The sequence below is a fragment of the Miscanthus floridulus genome, chromosome 11, assembly GCF_019320115.1.
Source record: "Miscanthus floridulus cultivar M001 chromosome 11, ASM1932011v1, whole genome shotgun sequence".
Taxonomy (NCBI): Eukaryota; Viridiplantae; Streptophyta; class Magnoliopsida; order Poales; family Poaceae; genus Miscanthus; species Miscanthus floridulus.
The window spans coordinates 16792615-16802166 of record NC_089590.1 but is presented as its reverse complement, the minus strand read 5'-3'; the positions used below and the strand labels follow the sequence as shown (position 1 = coordinate 16802166).

Here is a 9552-nt window from a genome sequence, read left to right as displayed (position 1 = left end):
CAAAAAATAGCAAAATTTTTTTAACCGAGGAGGACCCCACCAGCAGCCACACACACCCTCACTCTATGGTTGAGGCATTTTTTCACGATTTTTACACACTTTGCGTCAGCTAGGATTCAAACCGGTAACCTCTCTCGCGCGCGTCATCTCCTCTACCACTACACCTCACATTCACTTGTGTCCACAATCCATTTTGATTCCCCATGTATTATATAAAACTGAGTATAAATTGATTGTTTGAGGGCCTAAACCAATTCAAATGAAAAAGTTGTCAACTACAAAGTTTTATAACTTTTCGAGATCTACAACTTTCATTTTGGTAGTTTCTCCATCCGAGGTCACTTATAAAATTTGAATTTCAAATAATAGAATTCGAACGTAGTTTTCCATGACAAGATGGTTTCAAATAAGAAAGTTATCAAGTACAAAGTTTCATAACTTTTCAAGATCTACAACTTTCATTTTTACTGTTTGTCCATCCGAGGTCGTTTAAAAAATTCAAATTTTAAATTTTTGGAAATTCAAATATAGTTTTTCTTGACAAGATGATTTCAAATCAAAAAGTTGTCAACTACAAAGTTTCATAACTTATCGAGATCTACAACTTTTATTTTGGTTGTTTCTCCATCCGAGGTCATTTACAAAATTTAAATTTCAAATTTTAGAAATTCAAACGTAATTTTTCTTGACAAGATGATTTCAAATTAAAAAGCTGTCAACTATAGAGTTTCATAACTTTCCGAGATCTACAACTTCTATTTTGATCATTTATTCATCCGACATAGTGGTAGTAACATTGTTCACAAATATTACATATCCCTCTTATTGTTTATGAAACTATAAGAGGGATATGTAAATTTTGTGAACAATATTATTACCACTTTATCGGATAAAAAATGACCAAAATAAAACTTGTAGATCTTGATAAGTTCTGCAACTTCTATGTTTATGATTTTTTCATCTAAAATCAATTAGTGTTCCAAAATAACGTTTGGCCTTCTCTATGTGCTCCTCTAGATATTATTCCTCTTTTGCCCCTCTCTTTTTTTTTTCTATTTTTTGGCTGTCGTTGTTTTTTAGGAAATTTCGACTTTTTATTTTATTTTTTTGATATTTTTTCTTTACTTAGGAGCACAAAAGAAGTAACCACAGAAAATATGAGCTCAAACAAGTGAAAGACGTGACCTGTGGAATTTTAAGAAAACTTGCTCAAAATCGACAAAAACCTTGTGACCACAAAAAGAGAATCTTGTGACCACTTTTTGACCAATCTAAAATTTCCGAACCCTGGCATAGCCAGGGATGGACGGATCCGAAATTTTTTTCTGATCGATTTTGATATATGGAACGTCGAAATCGGAGTTCGTATGCGAAAACTAGACCAGTTTTAAGAATTGGCTCCGAATTAGAGGACAAAACCGGAACAATAATTTCAAACAGTATTTTGAAGTAGTAAATGATCTCAACTGAAAAAGTTGTCAACTACAAAGTTTCATAACTTTTCGAGATCTACAACTTTTATTTTGATTGTTTCTTCATCCGAGGTCGTTTACAAAATTTGAATTTTAGTGCTTACTTTTTAATATTCAGCGTCTATTTGTAGATGCACTTCATTGTTGAGCCGCCCCTATAAATCAATTTGTAGGGGCGGCTGGATATTGAGCCGCACCTACAAATCGGGCTATTTGTAGGGGCGGCTGATAACACCGGCCGCCCCTACAAATTTATTTGTAAGGGCGGCTCATTTGGCAACCATTTGTAGAGGCAGCTCTATCACCAGCCGCCCCTACACAAAATTTGTCCCATTGCTAAAAACGTTTTTTACGTAGTGTCTCATTGCCCAATTCTGGTTCTACTCTCAAATTTCTAGCTAGGATCATCTATGAGACAGAAGTCATCATATAACAACCAATATGCTCCGTGCATTAGCTGATCAAAGTTCTGATTTAACATAACACAGATGAGATACGGCCGCACCAGGTACGTACTAAAGCTAGCAAGAACACACAACAATATTCCAAGCTCATGGATGGGTCCAGTTAATCAGTTCGCCCTCCTAGGCTAGGACGGAATACATATGCGCCCACGTCCATGCCCACCGACTCACGATAGATGCACCGAAACATCGCCGCCGGCCGTCGTCCATGGATGGCGTCGCATGTGGCACTGATCGATTACGCGGCGGTGGCGGCACAGATCGGCAGATCATCCTCCTTGGTGGGCCGCTGCTTGAGGATGGGGTTGCTCTCGAAGAAGTTGACTGGCTTGAGGTCGAAGCTTGAGGACACGGTGGGCATGATGGGGAAGTCCTCCTGGCACGGGATGTGGTGGAACCCCAGCGTGTACCACAGCACCAGGTCCTTGTTCTCGATCGGACGGTCTCTGCTCGTCCATCATCATATAGAGTTTAATTAACGCTTGATCGATCGAACTAGCTAAGCTTTTGGATGGAATATCAACTGAAAGTGTGGATACAGTGCGCATGTATGTAGGTACGTACCTCTCGGACCAAGTAGCCAGTGTGTCCTCCCCTTTGCTCTGGTACACGAAGAGACCGCCGGCCCATTCCTCGCTCTTGTTGTAGGGTGTCACCCAGATCTGTTTGCATTGGGTTTTCATCACAAATTAACAGGTGAAATAATCAAATACTATCTGACTATCATGTAAATAACTCAAACAGTTTTCATCACAAAATGTTTACCTGATTGTTTGTGAAAGCACCCCTCTTCTGCGGCGGATCCTCCGGGTCCAGCAAGCTTGCAGCGGTGCCGGCAGGGACGAGCTTGTAGCCAACGGGGTTGCCGACCCGCGTCTTCTTGGCGGGGTTGACGACATGGAACTCCGCCGGATCGTAGAGCTTGAGGCGCACCTGGGCGTCCTTCTCGGTCCGCGCCGTGTGCCGGGTGGCCTTGAGGTAGCTCCTCCGGGGCGACTCGCCGGGGGCCGTCTCCTGCCGCGCCATCTCCACGCGCACGAACGAGTTGTCGGCGCCGTCGACGTCCATGTCCAGGCGGAACGTCACGTAGTGGTCGTGGATGACGCCGATGACGTTCTCGGAGAGCAGCGTGCCGTGCATGTCCTCGTTCTCGCGGGCCTGCCCAAGGTGGGAGTAGGCCGTGCCCTTCACCATCAGGATCCCGCTCAGGCCGACCTGTCGTCGTACGTACAGTATGCATGCTGGTGAGTATGTACTCTTCGTTCAGGACAACAAACATGTGTCAGCGTGCATGTGTTACAAACATGTACGAACTATATATGTGTAGTGCAGGTGCAGTGGATTAATTAAAATGACACTTGCGTGCTCCATCCCAATGATGCTTTGCTTATCCTCGGAAAGGTAATCTCCACATGTCATTGGACATTTGGACGATATACACGGGCTAATAAAAAGTAGGAAAATGACGTCCATTATTTTCTCTTCACAGCATACTGATTGGGTACTGGCCGCCGAGTTGGAAGATGAGGTAACTAGCTGACTATATGGCTGAAAATAATAGTTGCGTGATGTGGAAAACCACTACCAACAATATAATATAATATAGCCCCTGCTGATCCTTTCATAGGCCCCGTTTGGTTGGCTAAAACTTGACTTAAAAAAACTGTTTCAATTGAATTGTTGTGAGAGAAAAATACTATTCTAACTAAAAAAAAAAGCTGGACATAAGGTTAGCCGAACGGAGCCTTCATTATTATTAGGGGATCAACAGGCCACCACTGGACCCCATGGGAATCTGTCTGCAGCTAGTCGACACATAATATACGTATATAGTATTAAGATTTTTTTTTTTTTGGGTAAACAGGAGGGATCGCTCCCTACTGATATCTTAACAGCTCAAACCGACATCTTCGGGTTTTTTTTTTGGTGTGATGGCCTCTTGCTAGCTCGCTCTGCTAGACTCAGCAACTGCCACAAGCGCGTGTGAAGCCTGCCGAGACGTAGCGGAGATACTGATTGTGGTACGGTGACAAGTAGTATGTATACCTTGATGCGGACGAGGCCGTCCATCTGGAACTCCCAGTCCATGATGTAGTCGTAGTTGGCCACGGACGCAACCATCCGCGCCACCAGCGTCACCTTCGGCCGCGACTCCCTTATCTGCAGGGGACCACACCATGTGAAAGAGAGTCAGATTTATTTGACCCGGCCACAGTGTCATCACTCGTCACTAGCTTAGCAGCCTAGCTCCAATACAAAACAACTCATCAGCGTCATCTACGCTGCTATCTCGCCTAGGTCCAATACAATTCACATCATGATAGATGTCTGCACTTCACCTACTCCTTGCGCTATACCCTTATATGGCAACACATAAAACAGACTCCAGTACAGAAGTGCAGAAATTTGATTTCATGTGGGAAATAAAAATATGAATTTCTATCTGTTTCGAATTCATCACATGGAAAAGGTACGGTGGTACAAACAAATTTCTGTCTGTTTCAGTGCAAGCTGCCTCTTTTAGTTTGGATCAAATTATTGGTAAAATTATTCTTCCCGTTTGCAGCGCTGCTAGTTTAATAGGATAAGAAGAAATTAACCAAATGGTAAACTTTATTTGGTGATGTAGGCATGAATAATCATGAATAAATGTGTCTAGTAGACTGAGAGCATATCTCTAGTCAATGTCATCCATTAGGCATCCGGCCGGCGTCACTAGCACTTACGCCAGTGTTGTAATACTGTCCACTCCTTAATCTTTTGCTTTGTAAAAGTTTCAACTTTTCAGAGAAAAAAAATCTGGGAACGAAGTGTTTGTGTGCTCTTATTAAAGATTCTTCGTCATTATTTCTTGACTAGTGCTTGAAGTTTCCTTTCAAGAAAAAGCAGAAAAAGACCTCTAAATATTACGGAGTATGTTGAAAGCGTCACTGATCTCTACCACCAGTCTTGGTCACATTTTTTCTAGCTAGTAGCCGGAAGAGACAACCAGCTTCTATACATTCAGAAAACACCCATCCTGTGAATTTTATTAACTCCCGATTTCATTGGCTAATTAATTTTTTATTCTACCATGCATAAACATTTAGTCGATCGAGCACAAACTCCCAAATATCTCGGAGGTAAAAGCAGTGTGTACGGATTTCTAGCCGCGGATAGTGATACCAAATACTACTAAAGCCTTATTTGATGCCCATATATTTACCTTAATTCATATATGTTGGAATGGTTTAGTATGGAATACATGGATTGAGGTCAATACTTAGGTATCCAAACAAACTCTAAAGCGTATAATTTATCAAAGGTCCTTGAATTGAAGGATATATGTATATATTTTCACTTGGTACTTCAGGAAGGTTGAATAAGGATGCTTGCAGATACTGTCAAGTTGTTGTTTATCGCATATGCAACTCAAGATTCTTGCTCTTGGTTCTTCCACCGCCTAGTACTAGTGCTGGAAATATCTTAACACACTCTTTTGTCAGCTTCTTCTGCAAGTAGGTAAAGAACCCTTTTGTATTTGAAAGGTGAGTGTTGCCAAACTAGAGGAGCGAACAGCTACTGGTACCTATCTAGCGTACGTATGACACAACTCTAGGCGTCTGGTAGTACACACAAACACAAATAAGAAATGACAAAATGACGAGCGCAAGTGCACAAGTAACTTACGTCCATGCCGGTGATGGGGCTCTCCGAGTGTCTCCAGGCGACCTCGCCGGCGTACCGCTCGAAGACGCAGATCATCTTCTCCCGCACGTAGGGCCGGCCGTCGGCGGCCACGAACGCGCCGTCGAGGTACCGCGCGTGGCGCGGGCAGTCGTTGAGCGGCACCAGCGGCATGGCCTGCAGGCCGAAGCCGTACTCGCCGGCGTCCATGTACGTCTTGAAGTACCACGCCTCGGTGGGGTCCATGTACGGCACGAACAGCTCCGACGCCATGCCCTTGTACAGCACCTCCCGGTGCGCGCCCGTGCCGGGGTCCTGCACCCGTGCGCGCGACACCACCATGCCGGCGCGCGCGTCCGCCTTCAGGTGGAACTCCCACCCGCCCCACCGCACCGTGTGGCCGTCCACCAGCTCCACTCCCGGCCCCGACGGCCCCGGCTCCATCGACGGCGCCCGCACCTTCTGGAAACCCGCCTCACTCCTGGATGTCTGGTCGCCGTCGTCGTCTTCTTGCATGTGGCGGGCGTACCGGTAGTCGGTGTTGGCGGCGGGCGGGATCGGGATGCCGGCGCCGCGGTCAGAGATGCGGATGACCTCCCTCGTGTCCATGTCCAGCAGCACGGTGAGGCCCTCGATGGGGCGCATGTAGAAGTTGGCCGTGCCCTCTGCGGAGAAGCACTGGATCTTGATCAGCCGGCGGTTCTCCTCGGTGGGGCCGTACCACCCGAGGGAGATGGGCAGGCAGGCGACATCGGACATACGGACGCCGTGCCGCTGGATAGTGGCGTTGAACACCGGGTCACTGAAAGGGGCATAGCAGAGGGACACCTGCTCGTCCATGGTCATGGTCGGGTACCCGGAAGCTGGGACAGGCAGAGGAGTCACGGCGCCGCTGGCGAGGTCGATGGCGAGGACGAAGGCCTCGCCGCGGAACCGGACCACCGCCACGGCCCGCCGCGGGGGCAGCGGGTCGGCGCCCTTCCGCCAGCTCAGGACGACGGGCTTGTCCGGCTCGTCGAGCGCCAGCGAATGCACGAACATGGACGACGGCGACGACGCGAATGGCGGGTGCGCACGGAGGAGCTCGCGCGCACGGTTTATCTCGGTGACCGTCAGTGGGTCGAGCGGGTGCAGCGGCACGTCGTTCTCGTGCGACGGCGGCTCGGGCTTCGGCTTCTGCTTAATCCGATCCGCCTGGCGGCACCCCCATGGCGCGAAGCGGGTGCAGCTGCTTCCTGCGATGGCGTCATCGAAGAGTGAGGTGGTGGGTGCGTCGATTCCACGTGGGAGGCGGAAGGCGGAGCGGACGACAAGGAGCACCAGGGCTGTGCCAAGAGCAAGGAAGATGAGCCGGAGCAGGGAGGTGGAGTGATCCATCACAGCGGCTGTCTTCTTTTTGGTCTTGGAGTGAGCTACCGAGTGAGAAGCGGCTCAGTATATATGGCGAGGCGGCGTCGCTCTTTGGCAGTTGCCGGTTGGGAACTACGAAGCTGTTTGGTTCAGCCGTATGTAACGCAATTGAACTGAGGAGGGTATTGGATAACGCTACGGCCGTTTGTTTCAGCACCCCACGTTATGAGATACTATGGAATCAGATATCGCTCTATTCACCTCTGATACTGCACCTCCCGGAGTCCTATCCGATAACGCTACGGGGGGAGCTGCCTCGCGCACGCCTTCGTCCCCGCTCGCAACTCACGCACGCCTCCCTCGACGGTGAGACCTCTGGCTCCCTCGCGCTCCCCTCCCCCTCCCTTCCTCCTCTGTTTCTCCCCAAAAAAACAGTGCATAATTTCTCTCGTAACCCTATCCTAAATCATGTTCTTTCTCCAATCCAAAATCCTTACACGGAGGAGAAGGGGAGGAAAGCAGGAGGACGTGAGGAGCAGCGAGCTACTTCACTGCCGGCAGCTGTTGCACTATCTTGTCCTAGGTATGATGTCGTGGTTATCTTCCCCGCTCTCCCATCTCCCTCAAATCGCCATCTCTCCCTATTTCTTTTGCAGATATACATGCATCGCTTCTAGATATCCATGATTAGATCTGGTAGTTGAGATGAGTATTGCTTTTTGTATAGATCAGTAGTAAATAGGTGTATTAATCAATTGTTTAGATCTGATAGTTGAAATCAATAGGAGGCTAGTGGAGCACCCATGCCTAGGTCCTGGCCGGGGTGATTTGCTAATTTAGTCACATTTTTTTGCTTGTGACTGTAATTTGCTTGTGACATTTTTCTCAACCAAGAATGACCATACATGCTCCAGTATTTGGTTGGAATTAAGGGTGACCGTGGCACACTTTCTAGCTTCCGCTTAGAAATTGTTATGATAAGTTGCTGAAAATGAATTAAAGTTGCTAAAATGAATTAAAGAAAAGTCGCAAGGTCGCTGGTCAGCTCATTTTTATTGGTTTCTTGTCCAGCGAATATTTGTTTATCCTCGTAGGCACGGTGTAGTTTGCACGGTGTAGGTCGTCTCCCAATCCCCTTTGTAGAAGCTGATCCTACCTGTCCTGTTTTTATATTTTCTATCAATACATACATCTCAATAAGGGTTCAGTCTATCTCTGTGAAATTGCTTGCTCTTGCATTCTTAGTTAATTTGGAGGAATTAAAGTTTGCATAGAGATGGTTCAGATCTTGCAGTGAATCTTATTGAAGGGTCCTAGATATATTTTTCTTAGTTAATCTGGAAATGTGATGATCTTTTTTGAAGGACTATTGGTGTAATGTAATTAGTTGTTGCATGTTGTCTTCTAACTGATTCTGTATATGCACATGTTTTGAGTTGCTATATATTCACTATCAAGTTCATTTGTTCGTTACTACTGCTGTCAAGGGCGTCGGGACCTAGGGTAGCTGGCCCTCAGCTACGGAGACCATAGCCTTGGTCCATCGTCGCCGGCGAGGCTTTTCCCCTCTGTCGTCGGCTTAGATTTGGAGAAGAGATAGGAAAATAGATTAATAATGTATTGCTTGCCTTTACCAAACGTGCGGTTACAATAATATATGGCCAAAGGCCTCCATCAATCCGAGTCTAACTCTCCTAGAATTAAGGAACTAAAAATAGAAACTAACTCTCAAACTTCCTAACTTAGCCACCGAACTACTCACACTTCCTAACTTAGCCACCCAGCGTGTCCTGGTCATGCACATCGCCTAGCGCGTCCTCCGTACGTGCGGCTCGTTATGTTGCCCGGCGTACATCACGGGCCCTGCGACGCCTAGTGTATGCTTGCCCGTACATGACATCTCTCCCCTCCTCGAAATCCAGCTCGTCCTCGAGCTGAAAAGTCGGGTACTGTTCGCGGAAAGCATCGAGATCCTCCCAAGTAGCTGACTCAGCCGGCTCTCCACGCCATTGCACCAGGAGCTGACGAACACCGCGCGCAAGACGGGCTCGCTCGACACGAAGAGGTTCCAGAGCCACTGTCCCGTTCTGGATGGAAGGCAAAGGTGGCGGTGCGTCCGGCGGTGTTCCGACGAACTTCTTCAGCACACCTACATGAAACACATCATGGAGTCGAGCACCTACCGGCAACTCTAACCGAACGGTGACGTCGTTGATGAGCTCGGTGACGCGGTACGGCCCGATGAAGCGAGGCTTGAGCTTCCCGTTCTGCGCCTGAGGGAGCGATGCAGCTTGACGTTGACGAAGACGCAGCAGTGCCCAGTCGCCGATCTGGTACTCCACCACGCGGTGCTGTTTATCATATTGCAGCTTCTGGTTGGCCTGCGCCTGCTCCAGACGAAAACGCACATCAGCAAGGAAGGCCTCCCTGTCCTCCATGTCTTGGGCAACAGCAGCCACCCGGGTCTCCCCTTGCTCATAAGAGCGTATGGAGGGGGGATCATGCCCATAGACCACCCGGAACGGTGTCTCGCGAAGAGAGGTCTGGTACGCCGTGTTGTAGGTGTACTCGGCCCACGGCAACTAGCGGAGCCAGTGACG

General features: G+C 47.8%; 1 protein-coding gene across 1 annotated transcript; it reads right to left on the bottom strand.

The window, feature by feature from the left end:
• Positions 1 to 1901: 1901 nt before the first annotated feature.
• On the bottom strand, positions 1902 to 7523 carry LOC136494585 (amine oxidase [copper-containing] gamma 2-like). Its single transcript, XM_066490744.1, has 5 exons — positions 5606 to 7523; positions 3983 to 4096; positions 2702 to 3151; positions 2501 to 2598; positions 1902 to 2382 (listed from the first exon to the last, which is right to left on the bottom strand). The coding sequence occupies exons 1-5, from the start codon at positions 6977 to 6979 to the stop codon at positions 2175 to 2177; spliced, it is 2244 nt and encodes a 747-aa protein (XP_066346841.1). The 5' UTR covers positions 6980 to 7523; the 3' UTR covers positions 1902 to 2174.
• Positions 7524 to 9552: the final 2029 nt, after the last annotated feature.